Consider the following 25144-nt stretch of genomic DNA (forward strand, 5'->3'; position numbering starts at 1 on the left):
CCCGACCGGAGAAATGGCTCGGGCCAACCCTGGATTTCTCCGAATGGGAATATGGCCGATACCTTTCCCTCGATGACCTCGCCTCCGGTTCGTAATTTTTCCTTGATCTCTCAAAACTTTTGTTCATGTTTACTGACCCCGGGGGAAGCTCGAGTTGGTCATCCTCCACCCGAATCTTCGACTCGTATCAGTTATGGACATCTGCCCATGTCACTGCCTTGTATTCCAGCAAGCTTTCCTTTAATTTGAACGAAGTCGTCGAGCTCCGAACATTGAGCCCCTTTGTGAAAGCTTGTGCAGCCCATTCCTCCGGAACCGGGGGGAGCTCTATTCGTTCCCTTTGGAACCGGTTGACAAATTCACGCAGTAACTCATCGTCTCTTTGGGCTATACGAAAAATATCCGCCTTCTGAGCCTGCACCTTTTTTACTCCGGTGTGCGCTTTTACGAACGCATCGGCGAGCATTTTGAAAGAGGTGATTGAATGCTCGGGCAGATAGTCGTACCAAGTCAATGCTCCTTTTGATAGAGTTTTCCCGCACTTTTTCAGCAACACGGATTTGATTTCATCTTCCTCCATATCATTGCCTTTTATAGCGCTGGCGTATGAGGTCACGTGTTCGTGAGGGTCCGTTGTGCCATCATATTTTTGGATATCCGGCATTTTGAACCTCTTTGGGATCAATTTCGGAGCCGCACTCGGAGGAAAGGGCCTTTGGATGTACCTCTTTGAATTCGGCCCTTTCAAAATAGGCGGAGCCCCCGGGATTTGATCCACCCGAGAGTTGTATGTTTCCACCCTTTTTTCGGTCGTGTCTACCCGCTTCGCCAACGTTTCGAGCATTCTCAGAACCTCGGTGGATGAACCAGCTCCGGACCCATTGCTTTCAACCATCCGTGACTCATCTCTTCTGGGTTCGGCAACACCCTTCGCCTTCTCCGGGGTCATTTTATCTCTTCCATTTTGCAACTAGGCTATTGCGATTCCCTGTTCGGCAGTCGCTGCTCTCTGTTCCTGTAACATTTCAAAAATTAAACGTAAGTCAATATTACCAGTTGGGGTATCCGGCCCTTTGTCCGGAACAAAGTAATTGAATTGTGAGTATTTAAAGGGTCAGTGGCCGGCTGGGCGGCATTCTCCTGGTCCACGGTGTTTTGTCGGTTGAGGCCCTCCCTCGAATCAACGGGGTTAGGGTCAGCGGGGTTTGGTAATCCACGTGGCCCGCTGCCTTCATTTTCGGCCACGATCTCGTTGTTGTTGACGTGACCAGATTGCCCACTGTTATTCATTTGGTCCGTTTTTTCAGGGATGAACAGAGGATGTTTTTGATTTTGATGGGTAAGATAGAGATCAAGATCGAAGATCACTATTATCCTAGCCCCACGGTGGGCACCAAACTGTTTACCCCAAATTTGAATAATCAATTAAATTTGTGAGTAGGTATAGGATATGTGGTTAAGCCTCAATTTATTTGGTGGAAAAAGGTATGTATGGATATGATATGAAGAGAATAATAATGATCAGATATTCGCTATAAATCGATGTATTTATTAATATATGAGTATTACTTAATTGAACAAATCTAAGAGATGAACACAATGAATCCGGACCAAAATCTGATATTGAGAGAGAGATTTGTATATATTTTTTAGTACAAGATGTTCTTGATATGAGGAAGCCAACCCCCTAAAAGTGGAGCAATGACCCCTATTTATAATATTACCTCATGGGCTTCATACAACATGAAGCCCCTAAAAAATAAAGAAAAAACTCTGAAATGGATTAGGTTGAATTAGATTGGCCGTACGGTCTGACACCCGTACGATTGGCAGTTAAACATGGCAGAACGATACCGACATGTGGCAATTACGCAACGAATCTCCCGAACCAACAACCACGATCAAACGGACTGACGGTCACGATCAAACGGACCAACGGCCACGATCAACTCGACTATGGAGAAACCAGACCAAATAATGTTCTTCCCTCTCTTCCTTCGATCTCTGGTCTTACCGGTTTAACATTCATCCGATTTTTACCGTATACAAGTACAAGACCCCACGACAAGAGACAATTATACAGACACACAATTCAAATTAGAAGCTTATAAACTCCTTACAAACAAAAAGACATGAGAAAACAAACATTATTGACAAGGACTTTCGATAAACACTTAAATCTACACTTGGTTTAACCAGAGATGTCAATGGTCTTCATCTCAGGCTTCTTCTCCTCTTCTTTTGGAACATTAACAGTAAGCACTCCATTCTCCATCGCGGCCTTAATTTCTCCCATTTTAACATTCTCAGGCAATCTAAATCTCCTTAAAAACTTACCACTGCTCCTTTCCATACGGTGCCATTGATCGTTCTTCTCTTCTTGCTTTTTACTTCTCTCACCGCTAATCTGCAAAACTCGTCCTTCTTCAACTTCAACTTCAACTTCAACTTTCACTTCCTCTTTCTTGATCCCTGGAATGTCCACTTTGAAGATATGGGCTTGTGGGGTCTCTTTCCAATCAATTCTTGCATTTGCAAAAGCAGAGGTTTCACGAGCAGAGGATTGGACACTCGCAATTGGTAAGTTGTCGAATGGGTCAAATATGTCGAGGGATAATGGGTCGAAGATGTTGCTCCTGCGACCACCGAAGAAGCTTGGAATCAGAGACATTTTTTAGTTATATTTGAGTAATTAACTGTAGAAAACAGAGGCTTGAAATTGGAGTATTGATAATGTTTGATTTACTTGATGACTTTGCTGATGAACGAGAGAAGGTGCGGTGATATTTATAGGCGATGAAACTGGAATCTAGGATGTTCTTCAGTTTCGTTATTCTTTTTTTTTTTTTTTGGGTTAGAGACAGAAGAAGTCTCTACAATATTAGACAGATTTAAGAAAATAATTATTACACTTTTTGAATACGGTACCTCTCGCTCTCTCGAGAACACACTGGAAAGGTAATAAGAGATGCAAAATATATTGGGAGACGTTTCCACATAATTTTTTTTTGGAATTTCTTTTTTTTTTTAAAAATCAAATTATTATTTGGTTATATATTATAAAATTTTGAAGTAAAATATATGTTTAAATACAAATTTAAGTTTGTTTTCTTAACTTCAATTTCAAATAACGTTTTCCCTTCAAATTTCAATTAAATTTTGTCCAAACGTTCAATTATTAATTTTCATGTAATCTAATATATCCAAACATTGATGTTTAAACCTTTTTGCAATAATACATGGACATTCCGCTATACTTTGGCAACAGTTTCCACCTAAACATTTTTGTTAGAAAAAATTACAGAGATTTTGAAACTGGCTTTGGTAATGTATTTACTATCCTTAAAGAATTTAAGTATCCATTAAAATTGTTGCAGGAACTTGGTAGAATTCTTTCAGCATTTACAAAATTATATGACCCTACTTGACACACTCCACTCAAAGAGTCACATGCAAGGTCAAGACACGGAACTCCAAGACATGCAAGCTATATGGAGGACAATATCATTCTCCTCTTCTTCAAAAGGATTTGTCCTCGAATCCGAACCTAACAAAACCTAAGGAAAGATATACTCATAGTTTGAGTGATAGATTGTTAGGTAGATTTTAGGGCTATTTTAGTCATATGATGGCGGACTCCATTATTGGTTGTAGAACATTGAAATTTAATTATCAACAACTAATTTGAGTTTCTCACGAGAACAAAGTGTTGTGAAAATTGAAAGAGAAATCTGATTATTTTACGTTTTGGGATAAACAAATATTTATAATACCAAAAAATGTCTGTTCAAACAGACTTAAACCCCTTAGAAATATGTCCATTTTTAATCATATTCAGTCACTTTGAAAACAATTTTTAATCATAACCGGGCTCCTCAATTTGGCCCAAAGCCCAATTTCCCCAAAAATCATGTCAAAACATTGGGTCATTGGCCCTTATTCCCCTATATTGTGCTGCTCTTTAATTTTTGCTCCTTGTACAAATAATTTTTTTGTGATTTTTTTTTTATATTTTTCTATCATAATATCCCACAAGTTATACTGCATGATAAAAGAGCTTGTGCCCCATTAAACATAGGTTCAATTGCTAAAGGATAGAAATTAAAGACCAACCCATTTGCAGGATAAAAATTAAAGACTTGGCCATTTGAAGGGCAAATTGGCCAATTTCTTAAAGACTAAAACGTTATACATATCTTTGCAAGTACAACGAGAATGCTCTAACCTTGAATACATGACGCACAGTGTACACGAAGCTTCTATGACATTGAGCTCGTAAGTACATAAATACACAAGACTATAAATACCCACTGGACTTTAGCGGGATCACCATACCAGTTGGAGATGAGAGGACGTGCCTAACCAACGTCTACATCGTCCTGAATAATGAAAATAATAATTTATTATTCTTAACAATAGGTCCTGGAAACTTTTTGGTTCATCATACAATTATTTTTGGTTTACATATAACTACACGGATCTTTCGTATCTGCATCATTAAAAGAGGTAGTGCTCCCGACAAAAAGAACGTGTGCACATATGAATAGCATTCGCATGTAAGGTAAGTACCCGAATAAGAATAGGAGTAAGACAGTATAAAAGAGACATTAGAAATAAAACAATGCATCGATATATATAGAAATCTTTTCACATAAATACATTTATTTCGCATTAAGTTCTAAACAACAATTCACATACATCTTTGAAGGAATTTGTTATATAATATTGTTATAGGCAGTGACATGTGCAGAATTTTGAGTAAGCGGTGTTGATATTTATAGAAGAAAGAACAAAAATTTAACTATCACATACATAATATCAGACATATTCTTGACCCATTGATTTAATTTAGTTTTAAGTTGGAAGAGAGGTATGAGGTTTAATACTACTTAACTACAATTTTAAGCAAACAATGTTATTTTTCCAAAATTATGCTTAAGGTTGAGGTTCAAACCTCCAACCTCGAAGACCAAACTGCGCGCTAAACCATCTCACCAAGAGATATCCTTTGTCAAGAGGTTTCATTTAGTTTAATATATTACTTTATGCATGGTATTAATGTATGTATGTGTGTATGTGTGTGTATATATATATATATAATAATAATAATAAAAAAAATCGACGAAGAGGTGTCGGGTTCGCTCATCGTGAGTCCGCCCCATGTTATAGAAGTAATGCACCGCGAATAACTTCATAGCGGATAGTCTCTTCCACCACCAGATGATAATCATGCACCATATGGTTGAAACATGGTAGGTAGTCTCCCCGCTAAGAAATAGCAATGTACCATGTGTCATAACATGACGGGTAGTCTCTCCCACAGCTATCAGGCAATAATAATGCACCATGAGTCATAAAATGACAGGTAGTCTCCCCCACTACCAAGCAATAACAATGCACAATGGGTCATAGCATGGCGATAGTCTCCCTCGACTACCCTGAAATAACAATGCACCATGGGTCATAAGTAGCTTCCTCCTAAAAGTCGTATGCATTATTCAAGATTTTAGTCATTTTCAAGGAACTTAATAAAATTTCTTACAATTAATTTTTTGTGCAAATTTAAAAAAAAAGTTGTGGTCTACCAAAATACCTTAACAATAATTGAATTAAACAATGATGAATAATTAATGGCCCAAAAAGCAAAAGATATATTTATTAAAAAGGAGAGAAAGGAAAACAGATAATCAGACTCTTTTTTGTTTTGTTTTGTTTTTTTTTTTTTTTTTTTGTGTGACAAAATCATGAGACAGTTGGAATGCAATTTTATGCAGCACAAAGAAGGGTTGCTTGGTGAAACAGTTTGTCCTGCCATAAGTAAGTCGGCGAAATTGGTTTAATTGAATGATATATCTATCATCAATTTGACAGCTTCAAATTACATATTAAAAGTAAGAAACTTTTTCATATTGTAAAGATTTGCCCACACCTAATCAAGAAAACTACTTTGGTAGATTGTCCAAAAAGCCATTGACAAGGACATTCATACCAGATTCTCAATGGTTTCCTTTACCAAAAGCTACAATCTTATCACTAGTCAGTGGCTTTGCTTTTCCTTACTCACTATTACTCTAACCTTTTTAAAATTTTAAATTATGACGAAATTTGACGCGATAGGAATAGCAAAAATAAAGAATGATTTAATGAGACACTGCATGAAATCTTTGGATCCATAAAAGCATATTATTAATGTAAAATATTTTTTTTAAAGTTAACTTATTTACAAATATAAAAACATATCATTTTTTTTGGAACATACAATGTGACGTAAAAGGAGTATAAATAAATTACGCCACAAGTCCACACCTCATATGATTTAAGACCCATCCCACACGTACCCGCCTATCAATCTATAACTTCTCTAGCCTCTATAAAAGTAAACACTAACACAACAACTGTCTGCTCTGCTTCTCAACTTGGAAGCTTTTCAAACTAAAACTTCTTTTGGTTCGTATTCTTGCATCTTGAGAAGGAATATACTTCATATGATCATGGATAGTTTGATTTTTCGAAATGTTGTTCTAGAAAACTGTTTGGGCATAGAGTTGTCACAATTTATTGAAATTCTAGAAACTTTAAAAAGTTATTTTTATAATTTTCACTCCGAATCATTGATAAAAATTTAAAAACAACTCTTTTGTATTCATGTCAAACACAACTTTAATTTTCAAATATCATTTTCAACTTCAAAACAAAGTAGTACATTAATACTTGTTTTCAAATTTCACAATTCTTATGTCCAAACGCCCACTAAGTTTCCGAATTTGTGCAACTTTGCCAGCTTCTTTACGATGTACTTTCGATCATGCTACTTGATGTTAAAGAGAATAATGAAGTTACTTAGTGTAGAGTACTTAGTTTGTTAGCTTGTAATGATTAGTTGGAGCAATTAGATGGGGACCAGCTGTAGACAGATGTACAAGTTAGATAGGTCAGTTGTCAACTTATATATACTCTGTACAGTTCACAAATTTTGGTAACTCAATACAAATTCATTTTCCCAAAGTTTGAGTTCATGATTCTCTCTAAATCAGTGCCCTAAATTCATTATGGTATCAGAGCGTTGAATCACAGAATTGATTCACCATTTACGATCCACTGAATATCATTTTCTCCACAGTTTATATGTTCTTCGTTTTTCCTTTTCTTCAAATTTCCCAATTTTTCAAGCTCAAAACCTTCAATCATGGTGAGCAAAGATACAATCAATGATGTTGAGAAGAATTACAACCATCCTCTTCATCTTCATCAATCGGACACTCCAGGATCCATTTTAATCATAATTCAACTCACAGGCGAAGAGAACTACGCAATATGGAGCAGATCGATGCTGTTGACTCTTCGAGCTAAGAGTAAATTAGGTTTTGTGACTGGAACCTGTAAGAAGAGAGATTATTCACCAGATTTGGAAGAACAACGGGAAAATTGCAGTGTACATGTATTGGCGTGGATAATGAACACAATTTCAAAAGAATTGATGAGTGGGATTGTGTATGCCTCAGATGCTACAACTATTTGGGAAAATCTGAAGGAAAGATTTGGTAAATTTGACGGTTCACGAGGATATTAGTTGCATAGAGAAATTTGCATAATTTCTCAAGGTATTTCTACTGTTTTAGCCTATTTCACTAAGTTGCGAATCCTTTGGGATGAGTTTGATGCCCTTGTACCTCCACCTTCATGTGAGTGCCCTAAGTCAAAAGTATATGTGGATTATTTGCAATATATGAGGCTCTATGCTTTCCTCATGGGATTGAATGAGTCCTACAATCAGGCTAGGAGCCAGATCCTAATGATGAACCCTTTGCCAATAAAGCATATGCAATGGTAATATCAGATGAAAGTAAAAAATTGACAGCAGGAAAGGGTCACATGGTGAATGATCCTACTGCTTGGTATGCTGCGGCAAAAGAAACTGCAGGACCAAGGCAGTTTCAGCATCAAGGAACTGGGCAAGGTGATCCTACTGCTATGTATGCTGGTGGAAGAGGAAATGGAGGACCAGGACAATTTCAGCCTCAAGGACATCAAGGAGCAGGCCAATATCAGAGACCAAAGAAAAATTATAATCTTGTTTATGAGGTGTGCAAGCTGAGAGGACACACTAGGGAAGCTTGTTGGAAGGTGATTGGATATCCCTCTGATTACAAGCGCAGAAGAAGGTTTGTGCTAGGCAGAAGATGGCAAATGCAGTTGAAATTAAAGATCCTTTCAGTGCTGTTGTACAGGCAATGCAACAACTTATGCATTTTACACCACAACTTGCATTTACACCAGAACAGTACAACCGGATATTAAAGCTGTTGAACAAGGAAGAAACAAATGATGATGCAGTAAACATGGAAAGTGTTGAAGCAGCCAGCATGACAGGTATTGGAGCAGCCAACATGGCAGGTATTGAGAAAGCTTTTACTATTGATAGTAGAAGTAGAAGATGGATAATAGATTCTGGTGCAACAAAACACATAACCTCAAACCTAGGACTGTTACTTGATATCTCTTTTGTGCAAAAGGAACATAGAAAAAAGGTTCACTTACCTAATGGACAATCAACACCAATTACTCATACATGCTGTTATAGGTGGAACACTGGTGATATATTGAGAGATGTTTTGGTAGTACCTGATTTTAAGTATGATTTATTATCAGTTTCACAACTCACTAGACAACTACATTGTTCAGTAAACTTTTTCCCTGAGTTCTGTATATTTCAAGACCTATCCACTGAGGCAGTGAAGGGGATTGGTAAGGAAAATGGAGGTCTTTACCTTTTGCTGGACAAGTTACATAAGTAGAATAATGATGAAGCAATAAAGCTGTTGGCTGTGGATGCTGGCAATGATGAAACATTGTGGCATAGAAGGCTAGGGCACCCATTAGAAAATGTTTTGAGAAAACTATTAGCTATTAAAGGTAGAATGAGTCATTGTACAAATAATGCATGTTCAGTCTGCCCCTTGGCAAAGCAGACTAGGCTGCCTTTCTCATTAAGTACAAATAGAAGTAGTAATATTTTTTATTTGATTCATTTAGATGTTTGGGGACCCTATAAAGTAGCTACTCACAATGGATATAGATACTTCTTGACATTAGTCGATGATTGTTCGCGAATGACCTGGTTGTATTTGCTGAGAATGAAGACTGATGTGACTATAGTAATAAGAAATTTCTTGTTGATGGTTAAAACTCAATTTTCTTGTTGTGTGAAGATGTTTAGATCTGATAATGGAACTGAATTCTTCAATAAAGAATGCAAATTGTTATTTGATTCTATGGGTATTGTCCATCAAAGTAGTTGTCCATACACCCCACAACAAAATGGAGTAGTGGAAAGAAAGCATATGCATATTTTGGAAGTAGCAAGGTCTATAAGGTTCTAGGGTAATATTCCTATAAGGTTTTGGGGTGAATTTGTGCTATTAGCTGTGTATTTGATAAACAAATTGCCAACCTTAGTTTTAAATGGGAAATCACCTTATGAAATGTTTCATAAGCGCACAACCAAACTCGATCATTTAAGGACTATAGGTTGTTTATGTTATGCAACTAAACTGGTCAAGGATGATAAGTTTTCACCCAGGGCAAGTGCTTGTGTACTAATGGGATATTCCATAACTCAAAAAGGTTACTTGTTGTATGCAATTTCAGACAGAGAATTGCTGGTACGTAGAGATGTGGTGTTCAAGGAGCACATTTTTCCCTTTAAACAAATGCAGAATAGGTGTGCAGTTTTTACTGATACTATCTCCAGTCAGATGAAGGAGCAATAGGTTGAAAAAACGGAGCAACAGATTGAGGAAATGGATTAATTCCCAGAACATGAACCTACAAACACTCTTACACAAGTCCCAGACCATGAACTAGCAGATACATATGATTCAACAAACACTATAGGAGATGCTATGGATATTGAGCCAATTGAAAATGATCATTCTGCACCCGCACAACTAGATGACCAAGATGCATTGCCTATCTCAACAACTGGAGAGAGAAGAAAATTAAATAGAACTGGTCATCCACCAATTTGGCACCAGGACTATATTACACACAATGGCAGGAACAAACAACCACATACCTTAGCCAATTACATTTCTTATCAACACATTTCCCCACATTACAGAGCTTATTTGGGCAAGATATCCAGTGAAACTAAGCCGAAATCATATCAAGAGGTAGCTGGTGACAAAAAATAGATAAAAGCTATGCAGTAAGAACTGCAAGCACTGAAAGATAATGGCACTTGGGAGCTGGTTCAGTTACCAAAAGGGAAGTCAACAACTGGTTGCAAGTGGGTTTTTTAAGATTAAATACAAAGCAGATGCTGAAATTGAGAGGTACAAGGCAAGATTAGTAGCCAAAAGGTACAACTAAACTGTTGGAAATGATTATCAGGAAAAATTTTCACCAATGGTGAAAATGGTGACTGTAAGGACAGTTATTGCATTGGCTACTATTGAAAATTGGAGAATTTTCCAAATGGAACATAATGCCTTTTTACAAGGTGATCTAACAGAGGAAGTATTCATGGAATTGCCTCAAGGGTTGCAGATTCAGGGGGCGAATAAGGCTGTTTGCAAACTGGTGAAGTCCCTATATGGACTTAAGCAAGCATCAAGGCAATGGAATTGCAAATTGACAGATGCTATGGTGGAATAATGATATACACAAAATCACTTGGACTATTCTTTGTTCACCAAGAGAAAGAGGTCTAGTTTTGTGCTAATTCTGGTTTATGTCGATGATTTACTTATTATAGAAAATGATGCAGAGCTGATTCAAGACACAAAAATAGTCTTACATGATAGCTTCAAGATCAAAGACTTAGGAGAACTGAAGTTTTTCCTTGGGATTGAATTTAGCTGATCCAACAAAGGAATATTAATGAACCAGAGGAAATATGCCTTAGAGTTGATCTCAAAAGCTGGAATCTCTGTAGGAAAGACAACATTAACACCACTAGAATGCAACATGAAGCTGACTGCAATAGAGATTGATAACTGTGGAGCTGATGACTTATTTGCAGATGTGCATTAGTATCAAAGAATAATTGGCAAACTGCTGTACCTCACCATTACCAGGCCAGATATAGCATATACAGTTCAGTCCTTAAGTCAGTTCCTTTAAAATCCAAGGTTAGCACATTGGAATGCAGGTTTAAGGGTCATTAGATACATCAAAAATCAACCAGGCTTGGGACTGCTTATGCCATCAGAAAAGAGCAACAAGTTGATAGTTTTTTGTGATGCAGATTGGGCTGCATGCCCAAACACCAGAAGATCTGTTACTGGTTACTTGTTAAAGCTGGGAAATTCACTCATATGCTGGAAATATAAGAAGCAGGCCACAATATCAAGGAATTCTGCAGAGGCTGAGTACTATAGAAGCCTTGCTTCATTAACTACTGAAGTAGTTTGGGCGACTAATTTGTGCAAAGAACTGGGAATTGATGTGGAGAAGCCAATTTCAGTTTATTGTGACAGTAAGGCAACTATACAAATACCTGCAAATCCAGTTTTTCATGAAATGACTAAACATATAGAGCTGGATTTTCATTTCATTAGAGAGAGGATACAACAAGGCCTGCTCGAGAATATCTATGTTCCTACCAAAGATCAAGAAGCAGACATACTGACAAAAGCTCTGGGAAGATTACAACATGAAGCTTTGCTGTCCAAACTAGGAGTTCTAAATGTATTCAGTACACCTAGTTTGAGGGGGAGTAAAGAGAATAATGAAGTTACTTAGTGTAGAGTACTTAGTTAGTTTGCCATTAATTGTGCAGTTAGTTTGTTAGCTTGTAATGATTAGATGGGGGCCAGCTGTACAAGTTAGATAGGTCAGTTGTCAACTTATATATACTCTGTACAGTTCACAGATTTTGGTAACTCAATACAAATTCATTTTCCCAAAGTTTGAGTTCATGATTCTCTCTAAATTAGTGCCCTATATTCATTTAATGTGTTCTTTAAATTGCTCATCATCTTATTCTTCTCAATTAATAACATTAAGGTTAACCTTACTTTTCCGGTTAGAATAATTCTTATCAAGTCCTGGTGTCAGCCCAAGGCTTTGGTTGAGTATATTTACGAAAAGAACGAGAAAATGCGATGTTAAAGTACGATTGTATATATGTTTTGTCTTTTTGCCTCAGTTCGTGAAGGCTTAAATCTAACTGAATACTTTATATAATTCTAAGTAAAATATGAAAATTATATGGACCACTCGCAAACTGCAGTCTTGGACGTTTAAATGAAAAAGGCAGTGAAATATGTTTGTTTAACTGGGGACGGAAGGGAGAAGCCTTTATCAAGACTTAGTAGGCATTTGGTCATGAAAATCAAATATGTTTTGCTTTATTTGAAATTTTAAAGTTGGAGTTGTGTTTGGTTATAGTTTTTGCCAAAAACATTTGGTCGTTTGAATGTACTGAAAGTGAAAAAAAAAATGAAAATAGGGTTTTAGGTGTTTCCCAAATTTCAAATACAACTTCAAATTATATTTGAAATTTTCATAGCCAAACACTGATTTCAAAATAAAGTAAAAAAAATTCCGAGAAAAAGTGAAAAATACTCATGGCCAAACAGGTCCATATAGATGGCCGATATGTTCCATATGGACTAGTGTCCTTAGGGGTCGTTTGTTTCATGGAATAAGGCGGGAAATGTCAGGGTTAAGTTTGCGATTAAGTTTATATTCCGTACTTTGTTTGGTTGAAGGTATAACTAATCATTGGATAAATTTATACCTTCAACCAAATATAGTATAAATTTGATCCCAAACTTAATCCTGAAATGCTCACCTTGTCTTATCAAACTTGGTGTTATTTTATCTCACCTAGTAAGTGTAATACGCAGTCCAAAAATTATAATCCCGGAATAACATATATAACTTAGTGTGCGAACCAAACATCTTTTAAAATTGTTAGCTAATAGTAATACTTTATTCGATTCTGCAGCTGGTAGAAATTTTCCTTCGCTAGAACAATATTGCGCTTGGCATAAAAAAGTCAGTGAGAATTAAAAATTTAATTGAACGATGTGTCTATAACACCAAAACACAGACGAAGTAAGAAAAAGAATTTCATGTTGTAAAAAATAGTCCCCGTCTAGTGCAACTTTAATTGGCAAATGTGAAGTTGGTACAGACTACAGAGGGTCCAAGAAGCCATTAACCGGGACACATTCATCATTACCTTACTCTAAGTCGCTATTATATGAATTAAACCGCAATTAGTTAGTACACCTCATTAAGACCTATCTCAAGTACCCCCTAGAAATCAATTTATTTTCTAGCCTCAAGCAATTTTTTTCTAGCCACTATAAGTAAACATAAGTGCGACTAGTGGCTCTTCAACTTCGACATTGGAGAGCTAGCTAGCTTTTCAAACTCTATACAATAATGTTGTATGTATTGTATGCTGTTTGTGTATTTTTTAGTGTCTGCAGCAGCGAAGCGAAGGTGAAGCTGCCGGCGAACGTGGTTGTACCGGCAGTTTTTGCATTCGGAGACTCAATTGTGGATCAGGGAAATAATAACAACATAGGGACGCCAATCAAGTGTAATTTTCCACCTTATGGGAAGGACTTAATGGATGGCACACCAACTGGAAGGTTCAGTAATGCCAAAACCCCACCTGACTTATTAGGTATCACCCTTTGTATATATATTACTGTATATTATAGTACAGATAGATTACCAGTGAATATTTATTAAGAAGAGTTATTTACAATTGCATTTATGTCATCAGGTTCATAAATGCTAGGCTTACTAAATAACTCATAGCCGCATGGCTAGTTCCAACAACTTCTTTCATGCGTGGAGCTAGAGTATAACTTATCGGTGCGGTTGAATGGCAAAATCTCATATTTGTCTTAAGGAAATCCATTAAGGATATACAAATTATTAATTTTGAATTCAATAACTTAAAATGACTAGATTCAGGAATCCATAAGCTTCAAATTCTAGCTTTACATCTAACTTTTTCCTGCAGGTTGTCTAAAATTATTTTTTATACAATTAACGGGCATGTGTCCTTTCTTTAAGTAAGAAACAAATTGAGGAGGTGTCTACGTAATTACATAATAAAAGTATTATTATATGCTAATTAAAAGGATTCTATTGAGGAATTTGACATGCCTCCATGTTTCAGCTGAAGAATTGGGGATCAAAGGGCTAGTACCAGCTTATTTGGACCCGAATCTAAGGGATGAAGATCTCAAAACTGGAGTAAGTTTTGCATCAGGAGGTTGTGGATATGATCCTCTAACAGCTTCCTCCATGGTAACTTCTTACTCATCTTACCTTTTTTAAGAGCTAAAGCAATCTTTATTGATATTTGTGTTGTTGTTGCCCGTAGCCACAACACATAAACTGATGCAAAATTTAATTTCTTTCTTGGAAAATATTTCCCTCAAAAGTATTTTCGGTGTTTGGTTGGTAAGTGAAAAATGTTTCTAACAAAATATTATAGTATGTGAAAAACTAATTACGAATGATATTAAAAAATCAGAGATGTCTTAATGAAATCTCTTAGTACTAAAGATTAATAATAGTCTTAATTAAATGTTAGCTTGAAAAGTAATATAAAGTTCAACTATAGTTCTATGAAAAATAACTTCCGCCCATAAGTAAACGAAGTCATTTTCCCAATTTTTGATGGAAAATAATTTTTTTTCGAAAAGATATTTGGTAACCAAACACCAGAAAATGACTTTCTTTCTTATGGAAAACATTTCTTGAATATATTTTCATTATACCGAACACACGGCCATATTTATGTCCGCAAAATCAACACTAATCATTTGACTTACGTTCTTCATTTATGTTAACCAGTCAGTCCTACAACTGTTGGATCAATTAACTCTCTTTCAAGAATACATTGAGAAGCTAAAGGGATTAGTTGGGGAAGAAGAAGCCACATATATTTTAAGCAACAGCTTTTACATGGTGGTTGCTGGTAGTGATGACTTTCTCAATAACTACTTTTTCACCGGATTTCGCCGGAATCAATACCATATTAACTCGTATACCGATCGTATAGTGGCATGGGCTTCCGATTTCGTACAAGTGGGTATACATATATATATATATATATATATATATATATATATATATATATATATATATATATATATATATATGCCTATTTGCATCTATTATTCTACCTGCTTAATGTGAAAATTAATTTTATGATGATTAATTCTCAATGTTGACCCTCCAAATCACTTGAATTAATTTTTTGTAAGGAATTGTTCAAGTTAGGTGCAAGAAGAATTGGGCTTATGGGCATTCCTCCAATAGGATGTTTGCCCATGCAAAGAACACTACTCGGTGGAATTATAGCTAGAGGTTGTGTGGAGGAACACAATGAAGCGGCACAATTGGCCAACACCAAAATGGCAGTTGCAATTGATTTATTATCAAAGACGTTGCCTAAGTCCAAGCTGGTTTTCATCGATATATATGATCTTGTAACTGATTTCATTGTCAACCATAAAAAATATGGTATGATAAGTATAATATATCCTTCTCTAAATTAATATCTCTAGATTCTTAGCTTCTTTTCTTTTCCTTCTCTTTTGACAATATATTTGAATGATTGATTTTTAGGATTTGAAGAAGTAAAGAAAGGGTGTTGTGGTTCAGGAAACATAGAGGTGGGCATGCTATGCAATAAATACAGTGCAACGTGTGAAGATGACACAAAGTATTTGTTCTGGGACAGTTTTCATCCCACCGAAAAAGGTTATAGGGTTCTCGTTGATCAGATCATCAAAAATAATATGAACAAAATTTTCAAGACAACTGTATGAGTTCGTCCTTCATCAGCGATTTCATTGATAAAGCTTTAGTTTTGATTCACATGTGAACGTGTTTGTGTCTAGAGAATTTTGATATTCTTTTGTATGCATGTGTCGTTGTTTTTCCTCCACATATACCCCATAATGTTATATGTTGAATTTTAAGAGTGTGTGCTGAATAAATAGTCGGCATTCACAAATCTTTATCAGTACCGTTGTTTGAATTTAACTGTGTATCCTTTACACCTCTTAGTCAGTAGATATAGAGTACAGTTACTTGTTGAGTTTGAAAAGTTTTAAACAAATTCATACATAGTGAACTTCTCCATTAAAATGACATACTAGTATACATTAAGATGCAAAAGTAAGTTTTCTATCGATAACATATATATATACTTGGGCTCCGTAACATAATGCAATTCGTCCGTCTCATATATATTGGAGAAGTGTCTTCAAGAAGCGCAAACATAGAATAAAAATAGAGATAAGGGTCAAACACACACCTCAACTATCATTTTTTTTTTGTGTTTCATATCTGAAGTATTTTGAATTATCCGAAGTGAGACTTTCCTACCTAAACTATCACCAGATAGTTAGCAAAACACACCTGAATGCTGACTAGACTAAATGTTTGAGTTGAAACACCAAAATGCGCGTGAAGCATAATTTTCTCAAAAAATTTCGTCCATTTTTTTTTTAATTTTCCAATTAATTCTTTAAAACCCTAAGCTCTCCCCCTTCTTCTTCATCATTTCTCAACCACTTTTCTTCATTTCTTCTTCTCATGTGCAGATTTATTTCTTCTGCATTATCAGCCTTGTTCTTCATTTCTTCTTCTGTAAGAGCTAATTAGATTTTCTCCTTCATTTTGTTTCCCTTCATCTTCTTCATTGGTCATATTTTCTTGTCAAAATGAGGAAGAATGTCTTTTGCAAATGTGGGCAGATTATCCACGTGGAATTAACTTTTAACCTAACAATTATTTTTGCCACAGTGGAGTGCCACGAGGAACAATTTTTACACCAAAGAAGAGAGTGTAGTACGCGCACCATCATATATAAGTCGAAGTGTGTTTTGCTAACTATCTGGTGATAGTTTAGGCAGGAAAGTCTCACTTCGGATAGTTTAGGTATGAAACACGCAAAAAAAAGTGATAGTTGAGGTGTGTTTTTTACCCTTATCTCAAAATATCAATAGTGACTTACGTTTTAAATAATTTTAAAGCTTCAAATTTAGTTTGGTGAGAGCATAAGTTGAGGCCAAATCATAATCGATATGCATGTGTTGGATAGACTTTGAGCCTGTTTGGATGGGCTTATCTAAAGCAACTTATAAGCTGAAAATAGCTTATAAGTTGCTTTAGATAAGCTAAACCAAGCGGGCCTAATTATTTTTTTGGGCTTATTTTAAGAACAAAATGGTTTTAAGCTAGCCAGCCAAACACTCAAAAAAAACTGAAAACAGCTTATAAGCTGTTTTTAGCAACTTATAAGCCAATCCAAACGGGCTCTTTCTCTATAAATAGAGTCAAGCCTCCTTTCTAATTAGCAGATAAAAATCTTAAAGAGTATTTATAAAATCGGTTATTGATGTCTCATCTCTATATGTTCCTTTGATATTTGGCACAAATACCATGTTTCGTGTCATTTTACATCACATTCCTAAGACTTTTATTGCCTAATATATGATGAAATCGTCGTATTTGAGCTTATGTCGCTATATTTCATGTGTCTAGGTATGATGAAGACAAACAACGGGAAACCGAGCAGTTTTGGTTGATTCTGGAGGTGATCTTGTGGACACGAGTGAATGAGAGAAGCTTGCGACACTTAAGTGAATTTTTGGAAGGATCAAGCACAAATGTGCCACACCCGCGTCGCGGATGTAACACGAGGTGGCACTCAGGTACCATACCTGCGTCGCATGCCCATAACGGAAAAATCAGCTGCAGGAACTTCTCATCAGGCGTTGAGACAAATAGGGGCTGAATTCACTGAAGACCTCGCGTTGGACCCGCGATGCGTGGCCAACGAGGGAATGCCCAATTTTGTCCGATTTTAAGTAGGATTAGGACCCTTTTATTTGGTTAGCAACCCTAAGCTATAAATAGATATTTTGTTCATTATTAATGACGTGCTGGGATTATTCCAAGACTTGTAAGCCGTCATATTACCTTCTCTCTAGGTTTATTTTATTTTTCATCTTTTTCAACCCTAGATTATTCATGAATTCTTCTTGTTCATTGAGAATCATGAGTAGCTAAACTTCTTAATTCTAGGGTTGTGGCATAAGACTTGAAAGTTAGTTTGATGACAATTATTCTCTATTGATTTTCCATATTTTGGGTTGCTTATTTATTCTTGATCTTAATTTTTTAATTATCTAGCCAATAGTTGAACACTATCTGTGATGTGTGAATTGAACTAGGGATAGGGAATTTGCATGCGTAATAAGAATAAATAGGGCTTGTTCAATATAATCGTTTCGCTAATGAGGATAGGAATATACCCTTTAGCCTTGCTTATTTGATTCCGGAGAAGTAAATGCGTTGTTGTTACCTCTGACGACCATAGGAATATAGGCGTTATAGTAGCATCTACAGGCTTGTGAGCAACTCGGAAGATACTCATAAAGTTATAAGTAACCCGTCAACTAGTAACCCAGGAAATAAGATAGGTGGAATTGTCTGAAGATCAACTGGATTGTCGAAAGCCATGACCCTAGAACTTTCTCTCATCTGATAAATCTTACAGTCTTTGTCAAAATACATCACAAAAACACCCATCACAAATTGTTTACTTTTCAGTCTTAGTTTAGTTACAACAAACACCTTGATTTTCACTTCCTTGAATAGTTTTATTCGAATTTGAATTAGTCCGATCGTAGAGTCTAAGTCTCTGTGGGATCGATATCTGGACTTAACAGTCTATACTACTTGTACAACCACGTATACTTGCGTGTGCGTTTGGGACTAACAAGGTTTTGGCGCCGTTGCCAGGGACTTAGAAAAATTTACTGTTTTTCTAATTTGAGTTTGTTTTTCTATTCAAGTCTTTACTTTTTTTTTGTTGTTCTACTTGTGTCACTTCAGGTTTCTTTGGTTTATGCCAAGCACTAGAAGTTCAGGAAAACTGTTAGCTGATCTTGATCCTGAAATCGAAAGAACTTTTCGCAGACAGAGAAAAATGGCTGACGAAGCAGCAAGACTTGCTTTTGAACAGACAGAAAGGGATAGAAACAGAAACGGGGATGAACCGGGTGCAAGAGCAGCTGCAAGGGCACAAGAACAACAGATTCTTTTGTCTAGTTATGCTAGGCATAGTCTGGAAACTATTGCTAAGGCTATTGTTAGGCCTGACATTACTGAAAATTTTGAGCCAAAAGAAGGAACAGTGTGGCTGGTGCAGCATACGTGCCAGTATATGGGTAATTCTAGTGAAGACCCGCATAAGCACTTGATGCAGTTCGTGGAGTTGAGCGAGAATTTCCAATATAGAGATGTTCCCGATGATTTTGTGAAGCTGTCCTTATTTCTGTTCTCACTGATTGGCGAAACAAGGGAATGGTTGACGGATCTGCCTGTAGGTTCTATCACTTCTTGGGAGATATTATCAAATAAATTTATCGACAGGTTTTTCTCACCCAAGAAAACAAAGGAGATGCGAGGAAGAATTGCTAGTTTCACTTAGAGAGATTCTGAATCTCTTCCACACGCTTGGGAAAGGTATAAGGGCTATTTGCGAGACTGCCCACATCACATGCAGCCAAAGGAGATCATTGGAAACTATTTTGTAGAAGATCTTAACCATGAATCCAGGGGTTTGTTGAATGCTTCAGCTCAAGGGCAGATTTTAAACAAAACATATGATGAGATGGAAACTCTCCTAGAGATGATGTCAGAGGGTCACTATGAATATCATGACACTAGCCGGGGGTTACCACAGAAAGCTGCTGGGGTTCTTCAAGTTGATGATGTTGCAGCTATTCGAGCTGATATAAGTACTCTTAGTAATGTTATGATGAGGGCGTTTCCTCAAGCTCAGCAGATTCAACAAGTCCAACATATTCAACAGGCAGCATGTGTAAGTTGTGAGCTTCATGATTATAGCAATTTCCCATTGAATCCAGAGTCTGTCTATTTTGTGGAGCAGCAGAACCATGGTATTGGAAATCGGGGAATCTATTATGGAAAAAATTACAACACTCCATTTGGGAAGCAGGACTTCCACAAGACGACCAATTATCAACAACCTCAAGCTCAGCCAGCTAGCAATTTAGAAGAGATGATGAAGCAGCTCATAGCTCAAAATCAAGTGACACAGCAGCAGAATCAGAAAGTTCAAAGTGAGATGCAGAAATCTATTCACGAGCTTGAACGTCAGATGGGGCAGATGGCTCTTATGCAGAATGTCAGACCACCGAGTGCTCTTCCTAATGATACTGAGAAGAATCCAAAGGAGTGCAAGGCAGTCACCTTGAGGAATGGCAGAGAACTTGAAGAAGTGCCTCCAAAAAGGAAGAATATAGCAGAAGCGGAACTTATCCCTGCTAAGTGAGCTAAGCCAAAGCAGACAGTCACAGAGCAACATGTAGAAAAGGTGGTTCGACCACCCCCTCCCTTTCCACAGTGACTTCAGAAACAGAAAGCTGATTCGGCTTGCAAGAAATTTCTTGAACTCTTAAATAGGTACACATCAACATACCATTGCTGGACCTTTTGCAAGAAGTTCCAAAATATGCTAAGCATATCAAAGATGTGGTTGCACACAAAAGGCGTTGGACAGAGTTTGAGACTATTGCATTTACTGAGGAGTGCAGTTCTAGAGTGAGGAGTAAAATTCCTCCAAAGTTGAAAGATCCGGGCGGCTTCACGATTTCGATTACTATTGGCAACATTGAAGTTGGGCTAGCATTGTGTGATTTGGGTGCTAGTATTAATCTGATGCCCACCTCTGTGTTCTGAACGTTGGGCTTGGGTGAGCCTAGGCCAACCACTATTACGTTGTAGCTGACTGATCGATCTCTTGCTTATCCTGATGGTATTATTGAGGATGTTCTTATGAAGGTAGGCCTATTTATTCTACCGGTTGATTTTGTGATACTTGATTATAAGGCAGATAATAGTGTTCCTCTCATCATGGGGAGAGGATTCTTGGCTACTGTTGATGCTGTGATTCGAGTGAAAGATGGGAAGATGTCCATGACAGTTGATGGACAAGAGGAGACTTTTGATGTGTTTAAAGCTACCAATCTTCCAGCCCATTATGAGGAGTTGAAGATGATTTACGTGGTGGAGCCCGAGCTCACTAATGCTGAGTTAGATCACTTTCTAGCTTCGCGAGACCCTTTGGAGACAGCTTTGGTGTATGGGGAAGATTTGATGATTGATGCAGACGTCGAGGAGTGTATTAGCATTCTCTACACTTCATGTGCTTATCTATGAGCAGGCACACCGTTTGAGGAGCTAGACAGACCAGAGTCATGGAAGAAGCCGAAACCATCTATTGAAGAGGCTCCAGTTCTTGAGTTGAAGCCATTAGCCCCTCATCTTCGCTATTCATTCCTGGGTAGTGGAGACACATTGCCTGTAATCCTCTCTGCTTATTTGATTGATGTGCAGGTTGAACGTGTGTTACAAGTGCTAAGAGATCGAATCCGAGCCATTGGGTGGACGATAGTTGATATTTGAGGTATTAGTAGTTCGTTTTGCATGCACAAAATCTTATTGGAGGAAGACAACAAGCTTAGTATTGAGTGCCAGAGATGATTGAACCCGATCATGAAGGATGTGGTGAAGAAAAAGGTGATCAAGTGGCTTGACAGCTGTATTATTTATCCCATCTCTGACAGCAAATGGGTAAGTCCTGTACAATGTGTTTCGAAGAAAAGGGGCATGACTGTAGTAGAGAATGAGAAGAATGAATTGATGCCTCAACGAACTGTTACTGGTTGGAGAATATGCATTGACTATCGCAAGTTGAACAACGCTACCAGAAAATATCACTTTCCTTTGCCCTTCATGGATTATATGCTCGATAGATTGGCTGGACATGATTATTATTGCTTCTTGGATGGATATTCGGGTTACAACCAAATCATGATTGCACTTGAGGATCAAGAGAAGACCACATTCACATGTCCATATGGTACGTTTGCATTCCGGAGGATGCCTTTCGGTTTGTGTAATGCTTCAGGTACTTTCTAGCGATATATGATGGCTATTTTCACCGATATGGTGGAAAACTATGTGGAGGTATTTATGGATGACTTCTCTATTTTTGGGGATTCTTTTGATGACTGCTTGAACCATCTTGATGCCGTGTTAGCTCATTGTGAAGAAACGAACTTGGTACTTAATTGAGAAAAATGTCATTTCATGGTTCGAGAGGGCATCATTCTTGGGCACAAGATATCGAGCAAGGTAATAGAGGTTGAAAAAGTGAATATTGAAGCAATTGAAAAATTGCCACCCCCTGTTTCAGTTAGGGGAGTGCGCAGCTTTCTTAGGTATGCAGGCTTCTATCGACGGTTGATCAAAGAATTCTCTAAAGTTGCTAATCCAATGTGCAAGCTTTTAGAGAAAGATGTGAAGTTTGTGTTTAATGAAGCCTGTCTGATGACTTTTGATGGGTTGAAATAGAGGTTAGTATCTGCTCCTATTATCATCGCACCCGATTGGTCTCTACCGTTTATTTTGATGTATGATGCAAGTGATTTTGCTGTGGGAGCTGTCCTTGGTCAGAAAAGGGACAATATTTTTCATCCTATTTACTATGCCAGCAAGACACTTGATGCAACCCAGATGAACTATACTGTCACCGAGAAGGAGTTATTGGCGGTTGCCTACGTCTTTGACAAATTCCGATCATATCTGGTGGGCACGAAGGTGATTGTATATACTGATCACACTGTAGTTCGTTATTTGTTTGTGAAGAAGGATGCAAAGCTGAGGCTTATTTGTTGGATGTTGCTGTTGCAAGAGTTTGACATCGATATTCTTGACCGAAAAGGGCACAGAAAATCAGGTAGCAGATCACTTATCGAGATTGGAAGATCAGGAACATGTGGATGAAGCAGTGGCGATTAAGGAGACTTTTCCGAATGAACAACTCTTTGCTCTTCAATCAGTTGAGGTGCCATGGCATGCAGACATGGTGAACTTTATAGTAAGTGAGATTTACCCCCCTGGTGCTAATCACGAGACGAAGAAGCGGATTTGGCATGATAGTCGTTTCTATATATGGGATGAGACCTATCTCTACAGGGTTGGCATAGATCAGCTGATCAGAAGGTGTATTCCAGAGGAAGAGGTCTCCGCGATTCTTGAGAAGTGTCACTCATCACCCTATGGGGGACATCACGCTGGTGACAGAACAGCTGCGAAGGTTCTTCAGTCCGGGTTCTATTGGCCTACTTTGTTCAAAGATGCTTATGAATTTGTGCGAGCCTGCGACAGCTGCCATAGAATCGAAAATATCTCCAAGCGTCATGAAATGCCTTTGAAGGGCATTGTTATACCCCATTTTAACCGAGTTATATTAGAGTACAACATATTGGAGATTCCTATATTGTTTTATTTTAAGGAGTCGCCACCTAATTGATTTAAGGTGAATTAGGGCACCTAATTATTAACTAAGGTAAAGCTAAATAAACCTCCGTTAATAGTCTGCTTAATCAGTGTGATTCTAAGTAAGGGTTCTATATTATCCTAAAGGGAAGGGGTTAGGCATCCTTTAGAATCCGTTAACTACGGTTATCCGGCCAATCTTAGGTTAATTAATTGAGGTTTAAAATTTAAGAAATAGCTTTTGAGGGAAAAAAAATGATAACTTATAGCCAGCAAAGTTTAAAATATTATTATATGAATGAGGCCCTCTATATGGTGAAAATAAATACTTAATGTTCAAAGCGGTATTCCTAAATGATAGAATCTACCCCTTTCTAATCCTACATGAATCATAGGTTCTCCACCTAATTTTAAACCACACACAATCCAAAACACAGACAACTTAGCAATCATAAAAATGGATGAAAGAAAAAAGAATAAAATGCTATAGGCGGTCTCTAGCGAGTTTCGCCTGCCCGACGTGGTTTAAGAATTGCGGAATGAGATGACTCTATGGATGGGTGTGTCGAGTCTCATCTGAGACTTTGTTTTAATAAAGTCCCGAATTAAGACTCCGTTTGCTCCGATGTGTACATGTAAAAGAAAGGGAAATAAGATTAGTATCTGAATCGAGACCATATAAACTGGTCATTTCTCAATCAAAGTTAATGAGAGAGCAGCAAATGATCATTGGACTAATCACGAAACTTCAAAAGCTAAAGCGGAATTTGACAATAAACTAAGCATAAACACATGAACCGTGGGAGCTAAACAAAAACAGAATTCAAACACCGAAATTACTGAGGCATGAAAATTACTGACTATTTTTAAAGCTATACCAACACATAGAACAAGCTAATAAAATGAACAAATCTAACATGTATGATTCTTGAACTAACTGCGTGATCAATTAATGCTATGCTATGTTTACTAAGACTAAGCTCGGCTAAACTAAACAAAACACTAGCACAGATATTAACTAACACACACTTAACCAAGTAGATCAGACAAGCTCATGCTAATGCTAAACACTTATCAAAGTTCTCATAGAACAAACAGGGACTTTAGTGACATCATAATAGGCAAGAAATGGACAGACTTTGTTATTTTTTTTTTATCAGCAGGCAAATGCAAGACAAGGAAACATATTTCGTCAAATCCCAGTATTAGATGTTCAAAACAAATGCACATTAATATCCGCCTTTACCCAGCTTAAACTGATCTTTGATCTTGCTAAACATGCTTTCAACAGTTCATAGAGTACATTGCATGCATGTAAATAGGCTACAAACACACTGAGTCTAAGCCAGTCTGAAACAGAGAAAAACAACGGCCACACACAGCCTTAAAACTGCTAGTATCATGCTAGTATCATTCAAACGATATACCGAAGATCAAATTATCCACAGTGAAACATACTGAACTCAAACTAAACAAAACTAAACCAAACTAATCTAAGCAGAACTGGAATAATATCTATCAATATTATCACATTACCTAAACCAATAAAAAATGTAAAGCATATGAAAATGGATAATACAAAACAGAGGCTGAAGTAGGCACAACGTCGATCGAACTGATTACTCAACATACTGAATCTCGACTAAACAGGACCTAAGCTACCAAATAAGTAGGAATTAAATACTCTTAAGCATGATTAAACTTAGCAAATAAGAAGAGCACAACTAAACATAACCAACTTTAACATATGCAATCCTAGTTTAAACTACTGAATAAC

At 37.1% G+C, this 25144-nt stretch overlaps 2 protein-coding genes across 3 annotated transcripts; one reads left to right on the forward strand and one right to left on the reverse strand.

The window, feature by feature from the left end:
- Window positions 1-2003: 2003 nt before the first annotated feature.
- On the reverse strand, window positions 2004-2845 carry LOC132638119 (18.2 kDa class I heat shock protein-like). Its single transcript, XM_060355099.1, has one exon. It carries the CDS (start codon window positions 2669-2671, stop codon window positions 2192-2194), a length of 480 nt encoding a protein of 159 aa, XP_060211082.1. The 5' UTR covers window positions 2672-2845; the 3' UTR covers window positions 2004-2191.
- A 10454-nt stretch (window positions 2846-13299) lies between these two features.
- LOC132603830 (GDSL esterase/lipase EXL3-like) lies at window positions 13300-15991 on the forward strand. Of its 2 annotated transcripts, XM_060317145.1 has the most exons (5): window positions 13300-13645; window positions 14150-14280; window positions 14833-15066; window positions 15246-15504; window positions 15610-15991. In XM_060317145.1, exons 1-5 carry the CDS (start codon window positions 13399-13401, stop codon window positions 15810-15812), a joined length of 1074 nt encoding a protein of 357 aa, XP_060173128.1. In that variant the 5' UTR covers window positions 13300-13398; the 3' UTR covers window positions 15813-15991. The 2 variants fall into 2 exon arrangements, with proteins under 2 accessions (XP_060173128.1, XP_060173195.1); XM_060317212.1 differs by lacking the exon at window positions 14833-15066 and having other exon boundaries at window positions 13304-13645.
- Window positions 15992-25144: the final 9153 nt, after the last annotated feature.

The sequence above is a fragment of the Lycium barbarum genome, chromosome 1, assembly GCF_019175385.1.
Source record: "Lycium barbarum isolate Lr01 chromosome 1, ASM1917538v2, whole genome shotgun sequence".
Lineage (NCBI taxonomy): Eukaryota > Viridiplantae > Streptophyta > Magnoliopsida > Solanales > Solanaceae > Lycium > Lycium barbarum.

Coding starts and splice junctions, on each gene's coding strand:
- LOC132638119 (XM_060355099.1), bottom strand. CDS start 2,671: ATGTCTCTGATTCCAAGCTTCTTCGGTGGTCGCAGGAGCAACATCTTC.
- LOC132603830 (XM_060317145.1), top strand. CDS start 13,399: ATGTTGTATGTATTGTATGCTGTTTGTGTATTTTTTAGTGTCTGCAGC. Junction 13,646..14,149: donor AACCCCACCTGACTTATTAG/GTATCACCCTTT, acceptor TCCATGTTTCAG/CTGAAGAATTGGGGATCAAA. Junction 14,281..14,832: donor CTCTAACAGCTTCCTCCATG/GTAACTTCTTAC, acceptor TATGTTAACCAG/TCAGTCCTACAACTGTTGGA.